We start from the raw sequence: 25,874 nt of genomic DNA on the forward strand, positions 1-25,874 counted from the left end.
CTTGTCCTCTGGCCATTGGGTGTGGAGTTAGGCATGCTCCGGGTGCACTGACTGGATCGGGCCCTGCTGATGAGGTAGGCGTGACCCTGCCCATCTTCCCCGGCGTGAGGATTGTGCTGGGGTTAGGTGTGAGACAGACATCCAGATGCCTGCTGGAGGGGAGGGGTGCATTGCTGAGGAGGAAGGCTGGTGCCCTCTGATGTATTGGCATGGTACTTGGGTTGCCTTGGATGGCAGGATGGCTCCACTGTCTTGACGGAGGCTGAGGATGGTATGGGGTTGGGGCATAAACCCCAGGGAGCACAAGACGGCCTTGGAGTCTTAATGGGTGTAAAGAGCCATCTGTCCGCTCCTTGCCATCGAGGGACAAGGCTCAGTCATGGCCTGTTCCTCTCTCAGGGTACCAATGCCTGGGGCCACAACACTCAGTCCGCTGTCACAGCAGTGGCCATAGACCGAGCTGCAGTGTCAGAGGTGTCCATCACCGATGTAAGGCCATCTTGGCCACCAACTGGCTGTTCTTAATGACCTCCCTGAGCTGCTCCCTGTTGCTAGGCAGGACCTTTGACAGGAAGGGGGTGACCCAGTACGGCCCGGCAATTAGCTACATTCAGCTGAGGCAGAGTACGATGTGCTCCCAAAGAGGTTGAGCCTTTGGGGTCCTTGTCCTTAGGGATACTCTTACTCAACTGAGACTGTTCGTGTACCATTGACATGACTGGGGAAGCCTGCGCTGGGGTGAGCAGAGACACACTTGAACCCTGTCAGAGACTTCACGCAGAGTGTTACTGCAGCAGGCATCTGCCACAAGGCCCTGGCCAGGCTGACAAGTCTCTCATTCACAGACAAGACAACCCCGGCTGGACCAGAGGTTGACACAGATGGTAGAAGAGAGGGCCCTCGGCTGGAAGATGGGGTGACAATGCTCTGATGATGGTGAGGATCAGCCGATCCCCTCTGGAGGCGGCACTGGTGTTTATGGCACTTTTGCTACCGGGGACTGAACTGGTGCAGGCAGGTTCTTCGGCACTGATGAAGGTCCTGGTTCTCCCTGGGATGCACCCTTCATGATAGGCATTGACGCTGAGGCACCACCAGAGTCTGCCTCTGACACAGGCTGCTCGTTATCAGCAACCCTCGGGCTGCACAGGGCCTGGTTGTTTTATCCCCAAGGGCTCTACGTGGTCTGTCCTTATGGGAGGACACTGAGCTCCACCTGGAGTCTGCCTCTGTGCTTGGAGCTTCCTCTTGGTGTGGCTTGAGAACAGGAAATGGTGCCTGATTTGGCACTGCGGGGAGTTTCAGTGGGGGGGCCAGAGCAGGGTCCCTTCTCAGCATTATCTTCTCCATGCTGGCATTTGGCACTGTGAGTCTGCTAGACGGGGCACTGGATAACAATCTACTAGCAGGGCTCTGGGCACGATCCTCAGGCTTTGATGAGACTCCACAGATTGCTCCAGAAGATGGGCCTTCAGCCATGTCTCACAACTTGGGAGTCCTAGCCCAGAACAACAGGTACTCCAAACCCTGGCTCGGTATGTGTGACTCTCCTAGATACCTGCTGTGCCCAGCTTTCAGTGGGGAGTCCTTCGCAGGCTGGCCAGGGCTTGACACTTTGAGGTTTCAAGTCCACCACGTTAGGTAGCTGCGTCCCGGAGGGATGTCCAGCAGGTCTGACACTACATTATGTAGCTGTGTCCGGGGGGGGGATGTCCAGCAAGGTCTGACAGCACGTTAAGTAGCTGCGTCCGGGGATATTCTGTGGGGTCTGATAGCCAATACTCAGTCCAGACGGGTCGATGTAGATTATGGCAGTCATACATGGAAGAATCGGAAGAGCTCTCGCAGTTTGTAGAAGATTTTTGAGATGGTTCAGCCAAAGCTAAGAACTAGCAGGTCTGACACCTGCCAGGTTCCATCTTTGTGCTGCAGGTGGTGAGAGGGACCTGAGGGAGGGTCATGGCTGCCCTACCCTTTATGGGAGTATGTGTAGGCACGAGGGCAGTCCTGAGAGACTCTGCTCATCAAGCAAACTCTTGTGCATGAGGCGCACGCATAGGCGACGACTCCGTGGGTGCTCCAGGGCTGGAGCACCCACGGGGAAAAATTAGTGGGTGCTCAGTACCCACCAGCAGCCAAGCTCCCCTCCCCGCCCTCCTCACCTCCTCCTCCGCCTCCTCCCCTGAGCATGCCTCATCCCCGCTCCTCCGTCTACCTTCCAGCGCTTGCTGCCTCCAAACAGCTGTTTGGTGGTGTAACAAGCTGTGGGAGGAAAGGGGGAGAAGTGGGAACGCGGCACGCTCAGAGGAGGAGGCGGGGAAGAGGTGGAGTCGGGGCAGGGATTTGGAGGAGTCAGAATAGGGGCAGGGAGGGAGCGGAGTTGGGGTGGGGACTTTGGGGAAGGGGTTGGAATGGAGACGGGGCAGGGGCGGGAAGGGGTGGATTCGGGGCGGGGCCAGGGGCAGAGGCGGGTCTAGCACCCACCAGCGCGAGCAGAAGTCGGCGCCTATGGGCGCACGAGCCCTGCAGTGGGATCCACAGCGACACACGCACGACAAACCCCTGCTGCTTCCCCTCTCCAGCTGTCCAACAATGCTCACTAGCCAGCAGAAAAAGAACAAGTCCAGCCCAGCAAGCCTCTTTCAGCTGCTCAAGGAGACAAGAGCTTGGACCGGTTCTGGGCTAGGGTGAACAGCTAGGCCCCTCCTGTTCTCCCCAGAGCGCTGGCCCAGTGCTCCCGGTGGCTTTGCTTCTGCTAGCCCTGGCTCCAGCTCTCTGACATACATGGCGGGCTACCGCCCTGGGGTTTGTTGGAATAACAGCTTCCATAGGCGCCGACTCTGTGGGTGCTCTGGGGCCGGAGCATCCATGGGAAAAAAAATGGTGGGTGCTGAGCACCCACCGGCAGCCCCTCTGCTAGAACCTCTCCCTCCCCCCAGCGCCTCCTGCCCACTGGCAGGCCCTGCGGATCAGCCCCTCCCCATCCTGCCCAGTGGCTAGCACCTGCCCTGGATCAGCTGGTGCCCTGGATCAGCTGTTTTGCGGGTCAGGAGGCGCTGGGGCGGGAGGAGCAAGGGAGAAGTGCACTTGGGGGAGGGGGCAGGAAGAGACAGGGTGGGGCGGAGCAGGGGTGGAGTGGGAGCGGGGCCTGGGCAAAGCTGGGGGGAGCACCCCCCCCCCGGGAGAGTAGAAACTTGGTGCCTATGATGGTTTCTGACGTTAGGAGCTGGGTGGCAACACAAACTCACATCTGCCTTTCGTCTGAAAAGGAGAGGGAAGCAGGGACCCCCTCAGGCTCAGCCCTTGGGCTCTGCTGTGCAGAGCTGCTTCCCGGAAGGGGTCTGGGTGCACGCTCCAGCTCACAGGGCTGGGTGAAGACACTCACTTCCCTGGGGCCCTGAACCTGCGCTCAGTGAGGGCATCACACACCAAAGGGGTGAGCTCTGTATGCCTCTGGGTCCACCCAGCGCTGAGCACAAGGAGGCCCTGGTCCGGACTGGGCCTCTGGGCGGTGCTGTCATACACCTGTGCTAGCGCTGTGCCAGCCTGAGGAGGGGCGCTGCCCCTTAGGGGACACCAGACTGGGATTCCCTCTGGACTCTGCTCGGAGCATCAGCGGCGTGTTTGTGCTGGGAAGCGCCAGAGCAGCACGGTGGGGTTCTCAACCTGAACTGACCCACTGGGCGGATCCAGAACTTGGCCACACTCAGCTACCAGCGCGTTTCTCTGCAGGGTCATCGGGGCCCCTGGGCTTTCTATAGCACCCCAAATGAACTGTCCCACCCACGCTTGCCTGTCCAAGCTGGGGAGACCCAAACAGTGATAGGCACTTCCAGTCCTGGCCCTCCCACTCCAACCCCTCTCGCTCCTTCTAGGAAGTGACCCTGCTGAGCAGCCTAGTTTACTACTACGCTCAGTGCTGCCTCTCTCTGGGGAATTCACACTGGGACTGATCTGACATTATGCTGCAATCAGAGAGAGATGGTGGGGGAAGGAATAGCTTTTACTGGACCAGCTTCTGTTGGGGAGACAGAAGAGCTTTCGAGCCCAAAGAGCCCGTCTTCCAGTCTGGGAAAGGAACTCCCAGCCTCATAGCAAAATACAAGGTGGAACAGATTGTTTAGCGTAAGTAGTTAGCACGTAATCTAAGCAACCATTCAAGGTGAAGTGGCTGTTAACAACCCCGCAGGCACAGGACAAAAAGGGGGGCTACTGGGTTACAGTTTGTTGTAATGAACCATAAATCCAATGTCTCTGTTCAGACCACTGGTTCTCAAACGGGAGGGTCGCGACCCCTCAGGGGGTCGCAACCTGGTTATGTGGGGGGTCGCGAGCCCAGACCCCAGCGCGCGGCTGCAAGTTGCGAGCCCCGACCCCTGCGCCAGGCTGTGAGCCTGATCACGACGCATGGCTCCGAGCCCCGACCCCTGTGTGGAGCTGCGGGGCTGCGAGCCCCGACCCCTGTGTGGAGCTGCGGGGCTGCGAGCCCTGATCTGGGCGCGCTGCTGAGCCCCAACCCTGACCCCTGCGCCGGGCTGTGAGCCCTGACCCCTGTGTGGAGCTGCGGGGCTACGAGCCCTGACCTGAGCGCGCGGCTGTAAGTCCTGACCCCAACACCTGCGCCGGGCTGTGAGCCCTGACCCCAACAGGTTTGTAAGCAGTGAGCCCCAACCCCAGTGCCGGGCTGTGAGCCCCAAGCCCCTACCCCAACCCTGACCAGGAGCAGGGCTGTGAGCTCTGGCTAGGCGTGGGGCGGCGAGCCCTGACTCTGACCCCCCATGGGGCTGCGAACCCAGACCCCAACCCTGGCCAGGAGCAGAGCTGTGAGCTCCGGGCAGGTGCGGGGCTGCGATCCCTGAGTCCGACAGCCACGCGGGGTTGCGAGTCCTGACCCCAACCAGAAAAGGGGCTGTGAGCACTGAGCTGGGGCATCCAGGACGCTGTGAGCCTCGACCCCTGTACTGGGGTTGCCAGGCGGAGCCCGGCCATGTTGCTTCAGGTCATTAATTGCTGTCAAGTATTAAAATAAAATTCTACTTAAAAATAACTTTTCCACTTATATTTAATTCGATAAAAATGTGTTTTAGTCTTAATTTAAAAGCAGTCAGAAAAGGTAAATTCATTTTAAGCAATAGGGTTTAAATTTAGTATTTAACATGGTGTTAAATATTAAAAATGTGTTTTTAATTTCTAAGGGGGGTTGCACTCAGAGGCTTCATGTTCGAAAGGAGTCACCAATACAAAAAGTTTGAGAACTGCTGGTTCAGACCATGATTTTTGGTGGCTAGCAGAGTTATGCATTTAAGCTCCCAGGCTTATCTTTTGAAGGTGCTGTGCAGGTTTCCTTTGAGGATGAGGACCAAGAGGTCAGACCCAGTGATTGCTTTGGAAGAAGTCCAGTGGCACCTTAAAGACTAACAGATTTATTTGGGCATAAGCTTTCGTGGGTAAAAACCCACTTCTTCAGATGCATGGAGTGAAAATTACAGATGCAGGCATAAGTATATATTGGCACATGAAGAGAAGGGAGTTCTGAAGAAGTGGGTTTTTTTACCCACAAAAGCTTATGCCCAAATAAATCTCTTAGTCTTTAAGGTGCCACCGGACTCCTTGTTGTCTTTGTGGATACAGACTAACCCCTCTGATATTTGGGAGAAGTGTTCACCCACAGGTGACAGGGTGGTTTTGTCTTTTATCATTTTACACCCACCTTGTCTCTCCAATACCTTGAGACCAATATAGCTCCCACTACACTGCATACAATATCCTGCAATCTCCTTGACAAACTTTATGGAATTAAGATAAACCTTCCGGAATGAAGGGCATCACCAGGGAAACAGACTACTAACGAACACTGACCATATACAATAAGAAACTAGACAGACTATTTGCGAGGTTGTGAGGCTACAACCATACAGAGCTCTGACTCCAGCCACGGGCGGGGAGAAGGAACTGAGGGGGGGTCGGGGTGGTGCTGCCTCATATAGCCAGGGGAGGGGCCACAGCCACAAGGCGCGACACCGTCCCTTTATGGACACTGCTAGGCAAAATCTCTGGCTCCAGTGGGCTGGGCACGCACACACCTAGCTGCAAGAGATGGCTGCATCTACTCGAAGAACCACCTTACTGAATCAAGTTTAGTACCTCCCCGTTGTACTGAAAATGCAAGTGTTTGTGTTCTATCGAAGGGCTGTATAGGCGAGGCAGGCAGGATTAATGCAATCTCAGGGAGATACCAGGAACTTCAAAGGCCTTTTGGGGACAATACATGTGAAGTGGATTTCCCAGGAAACACTTGGAGGCAAGGGGAAGGCAAAGGCCCCACCTCAATCCAGGCTTCTGAAGCTGCACTTTGAGCAGAGCCCCACTGCCCGGCTGCTGACCTGCTCTGGGTCTCAGCATGCTCAGGTTCGAGCAAAGGGGGTGAGGACCTTGAACCCACAAGAAAATATCTGGAATGGAGGAAATGCTCCTGACAGAGCCGTTTGGCAGCTGGGTGACCTCTGGCAGGCCTGTCTGCATGTAGGTTCTTTCACTGTTGGTAAGCTGTTTTCTCTGTAATGCTTCTACCCTACGAATGAAATGTGCTGGTTTACAAAGGGCTGGGTGGTAACAAATACCAGGGGCAATCACACACTGCACTGGCTCAGAGGAGAGAAGTGCCGCAGGCCTAGGGTGACCAGATGTCCCAATTTTATAGGGACAGTCCCGATTTTTAGGTCTTTTTCTTATATAGGCTCCTATTACCCCCCAACCCCTGTCCCGATTTTTCACACTTGCTGTCTGGTCACCATACACAGGCCTGCTTAGGGGATAACACCACACAGGCAGAGGGCCATTCAGCCTGAAATACCCTGCTCAGAAGGGAGAGAAACGTGTGGGTCTCCAGCCAAGAGAAGCCCCGGCTAGGGAGCAGGGAGCCTAGAGGGGGTGGCCTTCCTGGACCGTGAAGGAGGATCCAGGTGCAGTTGCCCTGAATTGTGAGACACAACCATCTTCAGCAAGCTAGATGGGAGGTGGTTGCTCTCAGGGCTATTCACCTGGCTCTGCCAGCCAAGGCTTTGTAACTCACCAAATGAGAGAGCAAACCCAGAGGAGCGTCTAAGGCAGACACACGCTGTCACTGGCGCAGCCTCAACAGCGAAGACGCTGGAGAGTGGGGAAAACCCAGAAGCAGCAGAGAGAGCCTGACAGATGAGAGCTGAAGAAGTGCCAGGAATTACAAATGCTGTAAGGAGCCTACAGCTTGGACGAGCCGAGGAAGATGAGAACGCAAATGACCTGCAGCTGGTGTCATGCCAAGGAATCATTCCAGTGAGTCCCCTCTGAATGCGGCTGCTCTGGGCATGTTTCCTGCATGGCTAACAGGCTCTATCTAGGTGGGCGGGATTACACAGCTGTGATCTCGAGGAGCACACCCGGTATTTATTGCTGCTCACTCTGCTGGGCCTTTGCACAGTGTGGTGAAATGCTGGGTGGGCTAACAAGCTGCAAGGAAGGGTTATACACCAACCCAAGCTTCCTGTCACCAGGCAGGATTTATGGTTACAAACCAGCACAGCAGTGCATGCAGTGGGGGGAGGGGACACTACCAGGTGTTGGGTGCCCCTTGCTGCAGGCCCCACCACCTTGGCACACCCCACCCAAAGCAGGTGTCTTTTGGGGGGAAAATGAGCATCAAGTTTAGACCTTCAGGAGCTGCCCAGAGAGGCCACCCAGGATCAGCTGCTAGTGGGACCAATAAGATTTGGTCCTCCAGTGGCTAGAAGAGCCAGGAGTAGGCAGAAGCCAATCAGGGCTCAACAGTCAAGATGCAAAGGGCTGTCTGCCTCCTCCAAGCGTGCAGTTCTGGGTGAAGTTGGGATCAGTCTTAACCTGAAAGCCTGGTCTGGCCCCTCACTCCCAGCACTGTTCAGCCTCAGTCAACGAAAAGACTGTTCTGGGTCAGGTTACGCCAGGCACAGCCTGCCTGGCCATCCTGCCTTGAGTATCGTTTGGTTGTACAGATTTCAGGAGCTTGCTTTGGGAGAGGTTCCCCCGGTTCAGGTGAACCTGCCACGGGCAGGTCCCTGGGAGAATATGCTCCGGGCTGGGAGCATGGAGCAATGGCATGTTTGGGGCAGTGCTGGCTGAACGCAGGCTGGAAACAGGGCAGAGCAGGGTTCAGGGGGTCATAAGCCAAACCCTACAAGTCTGTTTGCAAGGGCTGGCTGCAAACCCACCCTATGCATTCACTTTTGGGTTCAAACCCAAGCATCTGTCCCAGATGCACTCGAACCCCCCCAGCCCCCGCCTCCCCTGGCAGTCCTGCCCCACTCACACACCTCTGCAGGCTCTGGGAACGCCCAGGGAGCAGAACGTGCACCTCTCCCCTGCACAGCAAAACCAGCAATGATTCCTCCCACCCTGCAGCCAGGTCCCTGTGTAAACAGGGCGCCCCCCCACCCAAATCCCTCGCCCAGTAACTAGGTAACACCCTGGAGTTCCCTAGCAGCAAAGGATTCTGGGGCATCTCCCAGACTCTGCTCAATACCAGGTGCTTTATGCTCATGTTCCTTGTGGAGGAGAAGCCAAGTTTACCTCTCTACCCCAGGGCACCAATGTGCCCTCCAAGCTGCACTGCTGCCCAAGAGTCAATCAAGTGCCGCACACATCTGGCGACGTGTGTGCAGGTGCCCCTCCCCCCGCTGCTCTGCGGCCGCCTTGCTCCTGCCCTCTGCCTTGGAGACCCTGGCCAGCGGCTCCCAGGACCCTCCTGCTTGCTGTGGTAGAGGGGGGTGTGTGCTGATTTCAGGGTGTCCCCCTCCCCCCTGCCCAAGTACCCCATCTCTGCAGAGCGGGGGTAGGGAGACAGGGCTCAGGAGCAGAACAGAGCTGCTGTGGTCTGAGTTCTGGTGAGTGCCTCTCTGCTTAATAAAACAATGCATGGTCTCTCATACACTTCCCCAGCAGCTGGCACACACACACTCTCTCTCACACACACTCTCACACTCACTCTCTGTCTCTGACTAGGGCCCTACCAAATTCACAGTCCCTTTTGGTCAATTTCACGGTCATAGGATTTTAAAAATCGTAAATTTCATTATTTCAGCTATTTAAATCTGAAATTTCATGATGTTGTAATGATAGGGGTCCTGACCCAAAGAGGAGTTGTGTGTGTGTGTGTGTTTGTGCATGGGGGGGAGGGTTTTTTTTTGCAAGGTTATTGTAGGGGGGATTGTGGAACTGCTACCCTTACTTCTGCACTGCTGCTGATGGCCGTGGCGCTGCCTTCAGAACTAGGCCACCAGCTGCCGCTCTCAGGCCACCCAGCTCCGAAGTCAGCGCAGAAGTGAGGGTGGCAATAGCATGACCCCCCTATAATAACCTTGTGACCCCCTTGCAACTCCCTTTTGGGTCAGGACCCCCAATTTAAGAAACACTGGTCTCCCCCATGAAATCTGTACAGTATAGGGTAAAAGCACATAAAAGACTAGATTTCATGGTGGGAGACCAAATTTCACGGTCCGTGATGCATTTTTCATAGCCGTGATTTTGGTAGGGACTGATCTTTCACACGCACAGTCTCTCTCTCTCTCTCTCTCTCTCTCACACACTCGCCTCCCAACACAGACTTGTGTTGCTATTGTTGTTACTTCTCGGTACTTCCTGCAATGCACATATATTCTCTGTAATTTTATTCTTTCAAAGTGCTGTTATTTTAGTTTTTTGACTGGTCTGTGCATTTCATAATTTTATTTCTCTCTTATGCTTAAATTTAATTCTTTGAGTAGTGAGTTCTAACCTGTCCTGGCTGGAGTAATTATCCCTATGGTAACTTTAAAAAAAAAAAATCTAGGTTTTTTGTTTCTACTGGTGGCGCACATCCACACATTACCTCGATATTGGTGCACATAACAAAATTTATTCCGCACATGGATGGAAAAAATGGGAGGGAACATTGCAGGACACCATTCTAGGGGTTGGAGCAGCAGCCTCCCCCCAAAGAGTCTGTTGGGGGAAGCAGATCCCCAGCACAAGCCCACTGAGATAGCAGCTGTGTTAGTCTGTATCCTCAAAAGTAAAGGGGTTAGTCTCTAAGGTGCCACAAGTACTCCTTTTCTTTTTGAGCTAGATGTGAAGGCCATCAGATACTGAGGAGATGAGCTGGGGGGTCCCGGCAGCGTGACACCTGTAACGAGGGCTGTGACCCCATCAGCCCACATTCACCAACCAGTCACAGCCCTAGGCTGAGGCTCCTGCACTCACCCCCCAAGCCCCAGGAGGAGTGAGCAGTGCCAGGCTGCCCTGTACCAAGTGTGTGTATGTGTCTCACCTTTTTAAACTGGCTCCCTTGGGGTCTGTTTCAGAAACGGTCTCTTTGTCGGTGATCTTTTCGTTGAGCGTCTGGAACGACACAGGAGGAAGCGCTGACGTTAGCTGGCACGCGATCTGGACTTGGGAATGGTACGTCAGGCCAGGGGACTCCAAACCAAGGAGCTGCACTTGCAACTTCCCAGGAGTGCAGGAGCTACACCTCATCCGTATCCAAGTGACAGTACAGCTCATCTGGCAGCCAGGACTCCTGGGTTCCATTCCTGGCTCTACAACGGCCTCATTAAGTCAGAACTTTTCAGTGCCTAAAGTTAGGAACCTAAATCTGTCTTTAGGCCCCCAGGAAAGAGACCTATAGCCCCCATGGCGCCAGGCATGCCAGTGCTCACCAAGCCTGGATCAAAAGCCATGTATTCAGGGGTCTAACTGTAGGGCCCTATGTTTGAACCTGCCCGTAATCTTGGTGCCACATTAACTTGCCTGGTAACAATGACCCCCCTTCTGAGATCTCAGGGTGCCAAGGGTTACATAAATGCCACGCCCAGTGAGGTCCCATTCATGATCCAAGGGAGCAGACTGGTCAGACTGAGTGCTCTGGGACAGGGACTGGTGTGTTGGTGTCTGGCACAGAGGAGCCCCGCCATGGCTGTGTGCTGGGCATGACTGTAACACAGGTGATGAGTCCCAGCATGCAGTGCTCCACCCCAATCCAAGGGAAGGGGGCTGGGCTTCTGCTCTCAGAAGCAGCTGCTCCACCTTCCCACGGATCCAGTCTCATGCCCAGCTCACTCCCTGGGAAGCTGCTGGCAATGCCCCCTCCCCCCAACAGGCAGGCACAGCTGCTCTCCTGCTCACCTCTTTCCAGTTGCTGCCCTGCTTCTCCACAGCCCACCGGTCGGCTCCCTTCTGCAGCTGGGAATCGGACAGAAAAGGAGCCAGTCACTTGACATGGGAGTGGGGGAGAGGCCTTGTAAGAGCAGCTGCTGGCCTGAAGGCAGGAGCTGCCCAAAGGGCCATTCCTGCAGGCAGCGACAGCTGAACTGGGGCTCAGCAGCGTGCTGGCTTTCCCATGGCCCTGAGCGCTCTCGGCCAGAGGCTGTACTGGACTCCTCAGGCTCAGGGCAGGCCCAGGGCCACACTCGACTCAGGGGGGCTGCAGGAGCCTGGCTGGAGCTGCTGGAACACAGCTGGGCTGGGGAGCTTACAGGACTGCTGCATGGGGAGTGGGAGACCTAAGGACTGGGGCAGGCCCATAAGGGGGGACAGCGAGCCAAAGGCAGAGGGGATGAGTTCCACCCTGGGGATCAGACAAACCAGCTAGCAAGGCCTGCGTTCACCATGTCTCCACAAAGCGTGAGCCACTGCCCGCAGGGGAGGGGGCTTCTGAGAGCAGTTTGGGGGATGGGTGAACGTGTATTCCTGTTAGCGTGTTCCCAAGAGTGTGCACTACGCAAGTGTCATGTGAGCATGTGCAAAAGCAGGCTGGGACCACTTGCGTGGGAGCATGCATGGCAGTGGCTGTACACACGTACGCTCACGTGAGCATGTGCGTTCACAGGAGCAGAGAGCACTGGCGTGAGAGCTTGGGTGCATCCATGCACTCGCACGGTCGCACAAAGCCCCACGAGCAGCAAGCACTTTTGTGAGTGTGAGCCCAGCGACACGTACATGTACGCACATGAGGGTACGCTCCCCGGAGCATCTCTAAGCAGCAGCTCACATGCGTGTGCATGTACACATGCAGGAACAATGCTCCCAGGAGCGTCTCTGTGAGTGTGAGCTCAGGCGCGTGGGCACGCACACTCCAGTGAGTGGCATGTGCGTGCGTACGCCCCTACCTGGTTGATTTTGTTCTGCAGCTCTTTCACTTGCTGCTCTGCCTGCTGCTGCTCATCCTTGAACCTGCCCAGCAGCTCCACCTTCTCCTGGTTCCAGTTCTTCTCACTGATCTGGAGCTGCTTGGTGAGGTCCATGACTGCGCTGTAGGACTCGGCCAGGAGGTGCTGGTGTTCCTCTCGCTCCCTCTTCAGAGCCACTTTCCAGTCCGACGGGGCTCGCTCCGGGACCCCTTTCCCAACCTTCGACTCCAGCTGCGGGGAATCCAGGGGAGAGGAGATCAGACCGCAGGCACACCCGCCTCCAGGTGAGCATTACAGCCTGCCAACCACCAGCCCTTGCTAACACTGGGCTGGGCCAGGGGGCTATTGCTGAGTCAGCTTCCCAGAGCCTCACCCAGCATGTCCTCCTGGAGCTGCTGTGCCCACAAGGGGACAGTCTCTTTCTTAAAGGACCAGCAGGGCAGCTGCAGCCATGGTCATGCAGAAGGGAACCACAAAGCTGAACATGCAAGCTCAGGTGCTAGCAGCCTGTGGCCGGGTGGCTCTTGGAGGGCTGGCTGGGAGGGAGAACCCAGCTCAGAGGCGCGGGCGCGAGCAGGGGGCATTACAGATCTTTACAGCCGATCGCTGGCTGGGACCCCATGGAGGATGCTGGGAGATGGCGCCTCTTGTACTCAAAGCAACGAGCCGGATCCCAGCTGGGCACTGACTGCACAGGGACAAACACTCCCCGGGTAGGACCCTCAGCGTCCCAGGCTGGGGGACTCCGTCCCCGAGTTAGTTAGCCCCAGTTCTTCGGGAAAAGTGCCAGGAGATCTTCAGCTTGCCTCTGGCCCATTATCTAGTCATACCACACTCCCTGTGGCAGCGTCTGAGCCCCTCTCTGGGCACACACCAGGAACGGGCAGAAGAAACCCGGGTTTAGCCCCTCCCAGTGCTGCATGAGGAATGGGCCCAGAACCCAGCACAGGGGTTTCAGGGCACAACCTGAGTGGGATTGGGATCACGGGGTGCCTGCACAATACAGTACTGAGGCCAGGCAGTGAGAGCAGCGCTCAGCAGACAGGCTAACACCCCACACCTGGGAGAGGGACAGCAGCAAGGAGCACTCAGGCGGAGAGCAGGTGGCTGCCCCCTTCCCACGCAGCAGGGAGACTCCTGGCTGGCCGGAGCCTGGACACAGACGAGCCGCACCCTGAAGGCAAGGGGCCACGCTGGGAGGAGGCAGGGCTAGGGCAGGCTATGGGAAATCCTAGAGCCCCAAGCCAGCCCATGCCTGTGCCCTGGAGGCAAGAGGCATGGGATACGATACCCAGGATCTCCCAAGCCCTGAGGCCAGCTCGCGAGCAGGGATGAATCTGTGTGTGTCTCATCCTGGGCTCAGCAGCTCAGACAGCTCACAAGGGGCTTAAGCGTGTGATGGCTTGAGAGGCAGGTTGAAGCCACTGACAGCTGCTCAGAGAGAGCATCAGCAAGAGATGCTGCCGCTGCCAGAAACATCGGATCAGCAGTAGGGGCAGGGGCACCGCGCGGGGACTAACCCCTCGAGCCGTGTCCAGTGCCTTGGGAGGTAGCCCCGAACAACAGCTGGCCATTTTGGGGTGTAAACCAAACTGGGTTCTCAGTTAGTTTCTCATGGATCTGCCTTGCAAAAAGGGAGATGAAGACCCAGGGAAAGCAATCAGAGAAGAGAACAGAGCTCAGGGCGTCCAAGGGCAGTCCACAGGTCCACAGACCCCAGTGAGACGGACGAGGCCATACCACTACACCACACGGCAGGGTCCAGCTAGCAGGCAGCCAGGGCAGGGCTCAAGTCCTCTGGTGGACAACGGCTCAGACAGCAGAGTGGGAAATGATTATTCTCAGCTTGGTGATAAATGGGTCTGGATGCTGCACGGATGCTTAAAGCCAGGCCAGTCCAATGACACTAGGGGATACTGGAGTCTGGAGGAAAGCCTAAGAATGACACCTCTGGAGCACGGGCCTGGCAAATGGTTTATTATTCATGACTTCATCAGGGGCCAGTGCATCTCTGAGCAGGCCCTGACAATCACATTAAGCTAGCATCACACTGACACGGCCCCCAGCCCCAGACAGCTCAGCGCGATGGGGATGAAACCAACAGGAAGCCTCAGTACATTTCCAAAGCAGTAGGAGTTAGACGACGGGACAGAAAAGGTGCCCTGGTGTCAGAGAGTGGCCAAAGACACCAGCTTGTTTGCCTAATGGCCTAACTGTTCTCCTGCCTCCGGCCCGTGATTTACTGCCTGCAAATGGCCTGCACACACAGCCTGCTCAGCTGGAGAGGGTCCCTGACAATTCCACTGTCTGCTCCTACGACCCCCCACCCCTGCCCCCCAAACAGAGAGCGCCCCTTTCCCAACAGGGTTAACCACCATTAGAAACAAGCTTTGCTTCCTGACTACTGACATCCCCAAGGATGCCTGGTTTGACCCTAGAGTTGCCAACTTTCTACTCACACAAAACCAAACACCCTTGCATCACCCCTCCTCCAAAGCCCCGCCCCTGCTCACTCCATCCCCCCTCCCTCTGTCACTCACTCTCCCCACCCTCACTCACTCGCTCATTTTCACCAGGCTGGGGAGGGGGAAAGGGTGAGCTCTGGTGTGGAACCGGAGACGAGGGATTTGGGGTGCAGAAGGGGGCTCCAAGCTGGGGGGTCCAGAGTGTGGGAGGGGGCCCAGGGATGAGGGATTTGGGGTGCAAGAGGGTGGTCCAGGCTGGGACCGAGGGGTTTGGAGAGCAGGAGGGACATATGGGCTGGGGCAGGGGGTTTGGGCATGGGAGGGGGTCAGGGGTGCAGGCTCCGGGCAGCGCTTACCACAAGCAGCTCCCAGAAGCAGCAGCATGTCTCCCCTCTGGCTCCTATGCAGCAATGCGGCCAGGCGACTCTGCACGCTACTCCATCAGCAAGCGCCGCCCCCGCAGCTCCCATTGGCCGTGATTCCTGGCCAATGGGAGCTGCAGAGTGGTCACCTGGGGCGGGGGCAGCGTGCAGAGCCCCCTGGCTGTCCAACGCGTAGGAGTCAGAGAGGACACATGCTGCTGCTTTCGGGAGCTGCACGGAGCCACGGCAGGCAAGGAGCCTGCCTTAGCCCTGCTGCGCCACTGACTGGACTTTTAACGGCCCGGTCTGCAGTGCCACCAGGGTTCCTTTTCAACCAGGCGTTCCGGTCGAGAACCAGACACCTGGCAACCCTATGTGACCCATGGGACTCACACAGCACCCCCAGCGGAAGGTCTTGTCAACACACTGACTCCAGCTCCCAAGCTCAGGTGCAGTTGCAGCACTGCCGCTCCTCCTGCAGACCCTGGCCATGAAAAGGTTCTCCAAATTAATCTGTCAAGTAACACGTTCTCCTGAAGCCTGGGCATTGTGGTCACCCAGCATTTATTGCCTCCGGTCATCGGAGCCAGTAAGGCCATAAATCCAGGCTTCATTTCCACTAGTTTGGGTTCTGCTGATCTCAACACTGCCTGCTTTGAGCTGCACGCAAGCCTGGCATGACTCTGAGCATGTGACAGCTTGGAGATGACTATTTGTAAGCCAGAGACATCAACACTGCACGGCCAAGGGACTGCACGTGCCCTGATCCTGGGAAAGCCCACAGAGTAGACATGTACTGGGCAAGTATTTCCAGGTGTCAGGAAAACATGCTGATTGCCAGATGAATTGGCTTTGCAAGGCTAGCAGAATGGACCCTCACTGTTAGATGGGCCAGGAATGTCACTGGAATCTGCTTGCCTTAAAGTGCAGATCTGCTCAGCAACAGCCCTTCATGCTGCAGTGTGTGGATCAGAATCCGAGCCATTGTCCTTAAGCACTAAAATCACTCTGTGCTCCTGGCAGCCCTGCCCAGCCAGCACAGCTGACAGAGAAGGGTCTAGAGTCTGCTCACTTGCTCCCACTCAGCGACACCTGTGCTAATGCCTGCTACAGAGCCTTTATTAGTGGTTTCCTAGGCATAGGGAAAAGCCCAGCTTGACTCTCTGATCGCAGACTGATTCTCCAGGTCAGGCCGTTTCCTTCTACTTGTGAACTGACATATGCGAGATGGAGTCACTGAGATAAATACAGAGCCTCCTGGTTGAAAAGGTGACCCTAGTGTCACAGATGTGGTGGTGTCTGCCTGAGTCTGAAGAGAGCCTGACAAAAGAGCTCAGAGAGGTGGGAGTTGGTCCATGCAGCTCCATGTGTGTTAACCTACAGCCTAAAGATGGCAATGCTGTTAACTTTTTCACTGCCAATCAGCACCCAAGGAATATCTGAAAACTGCCGACCAATCTGCTGCAAGCGGCATCTCATTTTGGCATCACATGTGGGTGGAGCATGGATTATGGGCGGAGTTTGGAGGGTACCACCTCTTACTGTCTCCTAAAATGAGGAACTGTCAGAAGTGAGGACTTGTAGCTGCACCTGCTCAGTGTCAGGGCAGCCTATTAGCACAGCAAGGCCACCTGATTGACCATTCCACCTGACCGGCTGAGGAGGTCACCAAGCCTGCTCCTATGACCATCAGCAACGACTGAATGATCTCTGGCTGCTCATCACGCACGCCTGCAGCTGCGCTCTCTCTGGTGCCTGCCCTGCTCCTAGCCTTGCTCCAGCCCTGAGCCTGGCTTGTTCCCAGCATTGCTCTTGGCTTGCCCAGTCCGTTTCCTACTTGCCTACTGGCTTCCTGACTCTGGTGCCTGAGTCCTGCTCCAACCACTAGGCTTGGCTGCCCACATCCCAGTTCATGACAGTGGTGCTGGACAGCTATCCTGTTCAACCAGGGTCCCTGCTGAGCATCCTCAGGGCTCACTGCATGCACAGCCAGCCTCTCCACTGCTTCTGTTTGGGATCTCTCCAGCCAGGATACTCCTCCCACCTGCTCTGGGTCCCCAGCCCAGCAATCCCTGCAAGGGAAATAATGGGCATCATTTACTTCAACAATTGGATTCTCAGTGTCAGCCCTGTTGCTATAGAAACTCCCTCAGCAGGAGCAGAGATTACTAATTAAGATTCCCACAATGCTCTGCTTTCATCCTCTGCCCCAGCCCAGCTTATCAGGCTGCAGACATCTCCTGCCGCTCTCAGCCCCTCTGATATTAGACAAGCACTGGGAAGCGCGCTCTGCCCTGCTGGACTCTGAGCACATGCTGCCGTTGCATTCAAAGCCCTGCCAAGGGGGTCTGCTGCGGCCACCCTGCTGGCCTGGAAGGAGGGTCACCCTGAAGCAGGGATTTTGGGGTGACGGGGGAAGGGAAGCCAAAGGAGGAAAATGCCCCCCCCCCAAGATTCCAGTGCGTGTCTGCAGCTCTTACCTGGGCGATGTGGCACTTGAGCTCAGTCCGCTCGACCTCCCAGGCAGCCTTGGCCTTGGCAAATTGCTGCTGCAGCTCATTCATGCCCTGCCTCTCCTCACGCAGCTCCGTGCACAGCTCCTTCAGGATCACCTTCATGTCTGCCAGGGTCTTGACGTACTCATTGGGCTGCCGGGCAGGGGAAGGGAGAAGGGCGTGAACGCGGGCAGCTGTTCACAGACATCTGCCCGGGGGGAGGCGCTGCTGTCCGCTCTCCCGGAGCCGCGGGCGCAGGGCTCCACGGGCCCAGTGTCTGTCTATGCCAGGCAGCGAGGACAGGGAGAGGCAGCTCTGCTGGCCCCAGGGGTCAGGTCTAGGCTGGGCTGCCTCCTCCCGTGGATTGAGTTTCAAGAATGTGCCTTGCCCTACAGCCAGTTCAGCAACAATGGGGCCAGCTGGGCTGTCCAGCCCCCACCCCGCCAGCCTTGGGACCTGGGGGAGGAAGGTTCACTCCAGTCCAGCACTCCAACTGCACCCTGCAATACACACCGGATTCATTTCATGGTCCTCAAACCTGCCATAGAAACCCCCTGCTGAGGATGACGACCCCATGGGAGAGGGGACACAGAAGTAACCCAGAGATCCTTCAGGCCAGTAGGCTGCAGAGTTGGGAGGGCAGAGCACAGGACTGGGAGACAGAGCTGCACAAATCCCCCCCACCCCAGTCCCCCTCACACAAAGGGGAGAAGGACCTTGGCCAGCTGCTGGAGGGCTGGGAGAGTCCTTGCCGTGTGCAGCAGGCCAGTGTTCCTCCATCTCTGCTGCGCCCAGGCAGTCAGGTTGGAGAACCAGCAAATGCCAGGGCAGGAAACGGCTGCAGCCCCTGCCCCGTTCACTGGGCTCCAACCCTCCCTCCCACCGCCCTGTGAAGCTGCCAGGTTGCAGAGGAGTCCTGGGGAATGCCTAGGGGCTCCCTCGGCAGCACCGCCAGCCTCCAGGGAGCTGTCCTCTCCCCTTCGCCTGGCACCAGTTTGGAGAACGTGACTCAGCCCAGCAGCAGCTCAGTGTCCCACCGCCACCCGCTCTCAGTGCCCATTGGCTTCTGCCCACCGCCCAGCTCCCCGCTCCTGCCAGAGCAGCTCACTGTCCCACCGCCACCCGCTCTCAGTGCCCATTGGCTTCCACCTGCCACCCCACCCCTGCTGGAGCAGTTCTGGGGCTGAAGGCTGGGAAACAGTGCAGGGACCCCTGCTAGCCACCCTGGGGTCAGCATGTAGAGGCTACCCCCTCCCTGGCCCGTGAGGAGGGTGAGAGGCCATTCCCCCAACCCCACAAGCGGAAGGGCCCGAGGAAGCTGCAGCAGGGGCCTGTTCCTGCAGAACTTGGCCCTGCCCACTGAGCTCACCCAGCCGCCATCTCAGAAAGGCCAGGCCTGCCGGGTGGCTGGGAGGCCAGGCTCAGGGCCTCTCCCAACACCCCTGTTCGTCCCTGGAGGATCAGAGAAGAGGAGGAATGTCTGCAGAACAAGGGCAAAGGGGCATGCAGGCTGGCATGCTCCACGGAAGCTCCCAGCAGAGCCTCACACACGCTGAAGGCGGGGAGGAGGGTGTCTCTTCATTGGCACTTCCGCTGTGAGATCCCGGGCAGCCAGGTGTGCAGCCCCAGGGATGGGAAGTTCAGGCTCCTTTGTACTGCCGGCTACACCCAGACGCTGTGTCTTTCATAGTAAGGAGCCAGGCTTCAAGCGCACCTTGTTCTCAGCAGATAGAGCAGCAGGAAGCTGGAGCCCACAGGACACAGCGGCTCTGCTGCAAGCTAGGCCTGCAGTTTGCTGGTTAGGCCCAGCCCCTTGCTCTACATGACACAGAAAGCGTAATGTCCCAGTGTAGAGACTCCAGCCAGCCCCGGGGCCCAGCACAGAGACTCCGGCCAGCCAGAGCTTACCCCACAGCCAGCTGCCCTGTTTGCCCGCTATGGGACGTCCTGGTGGTGCAGGGAGCTGGTGACAGGTGCCCCGCACTGCGGTGTCCCTCAGAGCCCAGCCTAGAAGCTGCATGCAGGCTCCCTCCCCATCCAGCTTCTGCCTTACAAGGGCTAAACACAGACATCTGGATGGCTGTTGCTCTCCAATGTAAACATGGACCCGAGCCCATGGGCCTCAGCTGGGGCAGGCTCAGAGACATCCCCCACTCAGCCTCACTTCCACCCCTATGAACGCCTCCCCACAGCCCCCAGCAGCGGGTGATGTTTCCAGTACAGACCTGCCCACCCCTGCACAGGATCTGCAGCCCTTGCTCTCTGAGGAACACCCACATTCCTGCAGGCACCGGGAGCCACGTCACCGGGTTCAGGGGCTCCCTCGGCTCATCTGCGCGGCATTAACACTTTCCAATCAATCCCCAATGCTTACAAATAGCAGGAGCAGCCTGCACTGCAGCTCTGGCCCCGGCCCCCAGCACACATCAGGGCTTCTGGCCTCACTGCCTGGGCAGCAGGGTCTGACTGTGACCAGGCCATTGGTGCTGGGCTTGGGGTGCAGCACACCGACCCGCAGTCCCTTCTGCCAGCCCAGGAGAGGGGCCGGGATGGCAGGACTGAGGGGTTGCTGCAGCAGACACGCACAGGGCCCCGGGCTGCCTGGGCTCCCAGGGAAACAGCACCCTCCCGCCTCAGCCTGGCCCTGCACAGCCTCCTGATCCTGGGTGTGCTTGGCTCCCAGGAAACGAGAACGGAGTGGGAAAGGAAGGGGGGATGTGAGGCACCCTTCCCACAAACACGCCCAGTCTCTACGCTCGCTCTTTGCTAGAGCCAGGCACCAGCCTGTGCCCGGGGAGCCGGGCTGAGCCCAGAGACTACAGAGCACTTCCCCCCCCCCCCCCCCCCCAAGCTCAGGGCTTGGGCGCCCACCGCAGCAGGCGTGCCAGGGTCCCAGCTCACCGTGTTCTGGGTCCAGGTGTCTCCGGCACAAGTCTTGTTATCGGCCTGCTGCTGTGGGGTGAGCTCCTCCTCCTCGATCAGCAGGTACAGCTCTTTCATGCTGTTCACCTGGAAGCACAAAATACAATGGTCCCCCTCAGCCTCCAGCCACGGGCAGACGAGGGGCTCCTGGCCCAGGGGAGTGGGGGGAAGGGGCCCTGGGGCACTGAGAAGCTGGCACCCATGGCTGCCTGTACCCAACAGAGCCCAGGGATAGGGGGTGACTGCGAGCTGGGATGGAGGGCCACCAGGAGAGCTGTGTGTGGGGCCCAGGACTGGAATAACGGAGGAGCTGCATGCGTGGACTGAGGGCCTTCAGCAGAGCTGTGGGGTGGGGGTGATCTGGTCTCAGCACCTCCCCAGCTCGTGTTTCTGGCTCTTCCGTACCAGGTACCAGAAACTGCAGCCTCGTGCCAGGGCACAGAGTCATCTTCTGGCCTCAGCACAAGGCCGGGCCATAATGAGGCTGTTGTTACCAAGCCTCAGACACAGTTGCTGCTGGCCAGAGGCAGCACACTCTGTGCACGTCGTTTGTTCTCGTTTGTGAAGACGTTTAGTGCTCAGAGAAGCGAGGGACTCGGGCTCGGCACAGACAGGTGTTGGGCAAGCTTCCCTGAGGGGCAGCTATGCACTTAACTGGCATTAGAGCAGGGAGCAGCTGCCCTGGCTTGGCATGTAGATGGGCGTCTCATGGACATGCGCAGGAACAGTAATGATGCAGAGGTGCAGCCCACAGACGAACAGGCCCTGGCCTGTCTGCTTGGATGCAGGGCTGGAGTCTGAGGGCTGACCTGCGCTGACTCCGGACTCTCCTGCTTCCTGCCCTGTGACCTCCTCCCTAGCACGTGACCATTGCTGGGGAGCTGAGTGCACGCTGACATTGTGTAACAGCCAGCAGGTTTCCAGCAGCCAGCACCATTGAGAGCAGCATGCCCCCACCAGAAAAACCCTGTGCCAGGCACCAGCTCTGCCCACAGAACAATGGACACACAAGGCGATGGGCCATTAGCCCTGCTGTGGCTCCCACATCTCCATGCTGCTCCCACGCCTCCCCCTGCGCCGAGCTGCCCAGCCTCCCTTCTGCTGCAGAAAAGGGGGCAGGATCCAGCGCAGGCCGACCCTGGCCGGCACTGCCCAGGTGTCCCCATGCACAGCCTAAGCCTGGGGCCTTTCGGAACCCGCTGAGTCTGGGGTTAGATGTCAGCCCAGACACAGGAAACCACCCAGGACAGAGCACAGGGCGGGGAGTAACTGGCTCAGCAATGGGCCACGGGGCCCTTCACCTCAGGACACTGCAGGACTTTACTGCCCAGCAGCTGGTCCCTGCAGTGACCTGGGTTAAATGAGCAGGACTCTAAGGGGGCTGCAGAGCGTGCGAGTGGCACCAGGTGGCACCTTATCCAGTGTGAGAGAGGAAGGAACGGCTAAGCCAGACTGACCCCCACTGTCCCTACAGGGACCCTCCCCAGGCTGGAAGTGATGGGGGTTGGCAACGCTGACTCTACCCAGCTGATAGCCCAGAGACTGCAGGTCCCAGCATGCCGAGCTCCCTCCTGGGCTGCGACCCACAGGCTCTGCAGGCTGCATATCTATGTGTAGGGTCACAAAGGCTGGAACAGGCTCCACTCCATGCCACCTGCCTGCCCAGACTCTGCTGCAGGTCTCCTCTCCAGTTGGGACAGTGCAGCCCAGTATCCAGCAGACTATGGGATGGGAGCTCCTGGCTGCAGCAGGGACCCCCATGGCACGCAGGCCAGGCAGCATGCCCTACCTCCAAGAAGCCATCGCCCTCACTGTGGAGGATCTTCCCCTGCCTCCAGCGTTTGAGGAACCACTTGAGCTTCATGAAGAGAAGCAGGAAATTCTGCTTGAATTGCTGGGATTCCTGCACCAGGAGGTTCTTCTCCTGGCTCCAGAACTTCTGCTCCAGCCGCCTCTGGAGGCTCAGGCTCTGCAGCTCAAACTCCCGCCTCAGGAGAGCCTTCTGCTGGTCTTCCCGCAGCTGGGGGAGAGCCACTGTGAGAAGGACCCTCCCCTCGGCCGCGCGAGGGCCCCCAGTGGGTGCTGCTGCAGGATCTGCGCAGGTGGCGGGACTGGGGGATTAGGCCCCTGGTGGGGAGGGGCTGAGACTGGAGCAGAGCTCCTAGGGCTGTCACTCATTCCCTGGCCTCATGGGCACCGGGAGAGCAGCGGTGGAAGAGGGAGGGCCCAGTCCTGTCCCAGGGGTGCTCAGAGCAGGGTCACCTGGCTCTGGAGATAGTGGTGCTGTGCCAGGGAGCTGTGGGGAGCAACAGCGGGGAGGGGGGAGAAATACAGACATGTTGGATGATTGCCCTGATGACAGGCTATGGGGCGTGTGTGCGCCCCTCACAAGCCCCGGGCACGCTAGTGGGCCAGGGGGTCCCAGGAACGCTGGTGGATGGGGGGGAGAGGATCACGCAGGCCCCAGGAACGCTAGTGGGCAGGGGAGGGAGGGGATGATCCCGCGAGTGTGCTGGGGGCGGGAGGGAGGGAGTGATCCCGCTGGCCCTGGGCACGCTGTGGGGATCCCAAGGGCCCCAGGTGCACTGGTGGGCACTGGGAAAGGGCAATCCCGCAGGCCCTGGGCATGCTGCAAGGGTGGGGGCTGATCCCACGGGCATGCTTGTGGGCGGGAGAAGAGGGCAATCCTGCGGGCCCCGGGTGCACTGGTGGGGGGGCGGAGGGAGTCATTTTACGGGCCCCAGGCATGCTGGTGGGCTGGGGGAAGGGGCGATCCCGCGGGCCCCAGGCATGCTGAAGGTCTCAAGGTGAGGCTGTGGCACAGCTCTGCCAGCGCTGGGGGGAGATGGGTTCGAGTCGGGGGGGGGGGGGCCCTGGGTGCTGCACACTCCTCTGAAGGAGCTGACAGCCCAAGCTCTCATGGAGACTCCCCTTCTCCCCCAGCAGATGGGGCAGGCAGTGGCTGCCTCGTGTCTGCCCAGGAGGTGGTGGGAGTGGGGTGGGGTTCTGGGCTTGTCTCTTCCAAGGTCTGTGACTATCCCCAAGGCCCAGCCTGGCTCTTGGCTGCCACCAGTTACCCCCACCCCAGGCAGGGGCAGGCACTCGTGGCATAGACCCCACTTGGCCGCTGCAGCAGCTCCCTGCGGCGCCTCTCACTGACCTGGCAGATCTTCTGGGAGAAGTCCTCCAGCTCCTCCTTCCTCAGCTGCCTCTCTTGGGTGAGCTGCTCCTGAAGGCCCCGCAGGCTCTCGTTGGCTTCAGCCAGCACCAGCTGCAGCTCCTTGATCTGCATGGGCAGTGGACAGAGTCAGTCCCCTGGCACTCCGCCATGCCCAGGCCTCGTTCCTCTCCCCTGGAGAACAAGGCCCAGGAGCAGGCGCGAGTACGTTGGAGGGGACGGTGGATACAGTTCTCCTGGGCTCCACCCCGGCCAAGGGACAGAGGAGGGGGCTCAGAGGCTGCAATCTTGGACTCTGCTCCTGACGCATGCCGTGACCTTGAGCTCATCACTTCCCCTCTCTACGCCGCAGCCGAGCCAGCTTTAAAATGGGGAAGCCACATCCTTCCCCGCCAGGTTCACTAGCCAGCCAAGGCCCGTAGACCCTGCGGCGCGCAGCTGGGAGGAGCTGCAGACAGGCACACAGGGACTTGGAGCCTGGGGCAGGTGGCTGTTTGCTGTACTGGGGCCTCACGGCAGCCACTGCTCCTGAGCATATGAGAGCAGAAAGGCCCCAGCCCTGATCATGCTGCTGCTGGGATGGGGTGAGCTCACGCCATTGCTGCCAAGCAGTGGTTTGGAAAGGCCGGGGCCCCTAACCAAAGCCCTCTCGGTTTAACCGCAGAGCCACACCGCACTAAGGGAGCAGCTCGGAGACACCGGGCCTGGCACAGGAGCTGAGGGGTGGTGCAAGGACAGCGCCCCCGTAAGCAGTGCTTGGAGGAGACATGCTGGAGGCTGGGGTGTGAACTGGCCTCTTGGAAAGTTTCCCTTCCAGCAGCTCTGCTCTCCCAGTGCACCCGTCCCTCCAAGGGTCACTGGACATGCCTGGCAGTAGGTGGCTGCTCACAGGATCCCTAGGGAGGGACAGGACCTCTAGTGAGCCATTGGGCCCGTCCCCTGCCATTGGGGTCCCAGCCCCACATTTTAAAGACCCTTTTCCCATGTTTGGACCTTGATTAGTTCAGAGCAACGGAGCCAACAGCCCCACTGCTGGCTGGGTGTCCCACACCCACTCGTCTGGGAGCTGGGGCCCCCCGGGATCCGCAGCCCCAGGCCAACCGCTCCAACCTTTCCCGAGGCTCTGCCCTCCCCGGGTCTGACAGGCCCTCCACCTCACGGAGCTCAGCCCTACACAGGAATTGCAGCTGCTTGTGGGACTGTGTGGGGAGCAGCGTGCCAGGTGGCACAGCTCAAGGCTTCCAGCCACCAGCCGGGTGCGGAGCAGGACCGTGCACCCGGAGGCCAGGGCACAGACACACGGCACCAGTTTGTACAGAGATTCCCATCAGCAGAGCCAGCCTGCCAGAAACGCGCCGCTTCGTGGAAAGGCAGCAACGAGACTCATGCCAAGGCAGCTCAGAACCCAGATCCTGCTCTGGAGAAACTGGCCAGTGCAGGCCCGGGGGAGCAGTTTGTCTCCCCCCTGTTGAGGAGCAGCCAGGAGCTGGGGAGGCCTCCAGTGCAGGCCCTGCCTTGTGTCACTGCTGCAGGGGTACGGAATAGCTGGAGCCATTCCCCTCCCGCTCCAGCACGCCCCCTACCAGGGGAGGGGCAGGGCCACAGAGCTAGTACTAAGCTGGCGGAAACATCACACAGAGCCAGATCCATGCCTGCCCTAGGGTGCCCACCACTGGGGCTGCAGGGGAGCTGAGGCAGCAGCAGGCAGGGTGCTGTGAACAGCAGTCCCTCCTGAACAGTCAGGCCCAGCAGGAAATGAAGAGCAGGTGGGTTCAGCAGGGCAGCAGCTCCCAGCCTCGGCAGGGGTGTGTGTGTGGGCCGGGGGGGGGAAGAGTGCTAAGAGGGTGGGGAAACCCTCTTAGGCCAGGCTGGGGAAAACCCTACTACCCAGTAGCCCAAGACAAGTGTCAGGGCTCATGCCTGCTGCACAGGGACAATGGGGGCAGCTGAGGGCACTGGGCCCAGCAGCACAGAAATGCCAGTCAGATGGGACGGGGATGGACCAAGCTGCCAAACACGCCAGTGACGCCTTGGGCAGAGGAGGTAGGACCAGGGAGAGGAGCCCTGCTGGCTGTGCCTGAGGCAGGGCCATGCTGTGAGTGCCCTGACCCGAGCTCTGGGGCAGTGACTGGGGAGGGGAGAGGCAGGGCTTCTCAGTCAGTCATGGCTCCATCTTCTGCCACAAAGGCCAAACTGTCTGGCTTTCCAGCCAACCCAGAGTTAGCTTCGGGGCAAATTAAACCTCCATCTAGTTACATGTCCCTGCTGCAAACCACACA

At 58.6% G+C, this 25,874-nt stretch overlaps 1 protein-coding gene across 3 annotated transcripts in view; it reads right to left on the reverse strand.

Annotated features, from left to right (window-relative positions):
* MTCL2 (microtubule crosslinking factor 2) overlaps nt 1–25,874 on the reverse strand; it is an 82,232-nt gene that overhangs the window by 5,561 nt on the left and 50,797 nt on the right. For 2 of the 3 annotated variants that reach the window (XM_074970347.1, XM_074970346.1), the window contains exons 7-13: nt 23,578–23,703; nt 22,207–22,437; nt 20,397–20,504; nt 17,481–17,648; nt 12,153–12,404; nt 11,170–11,226; nt 10,316–10,386 (exon numbers count right to left, since the gene is read on the reverse strand). In XM_074970347.1, the coding sequence (XP_074826448.1) occupies nt 10,316–10,386; nt 11,170–11,226; nt 12,153–12,404; nt 17,481–17,648; nt 20,397–20,504; nt 22,207–22,437; nt 23,578–23,703 (1,013 nt within the window). The remainder of the gene's footprint in view (nt 1–10,315; nt 10,387–11,169; nt 11,227–12,152; nt 12,405–17,480; nt 17,649–20,396; nt 20,505–22,206; nt 22,438–23,577; nt 23,704–25,874) is intronic. The other variant, XM_074970348.1, reaches the window with a different exon arrangement.

Source organism: Natator depressus, chromosome 13 (assembly GCF_965152275.1).
Source record: "Natator depressus isolate rNatDep1 chromosome 13, rNatDep2.hap1, whole genome shotgun sequence".
NCBI classification, from domain to species: domain Eukaryota; kingdom Metazoa; phylum Chordata; order Testudines; family Cheloniidae; genus Natator; species Natator depressus.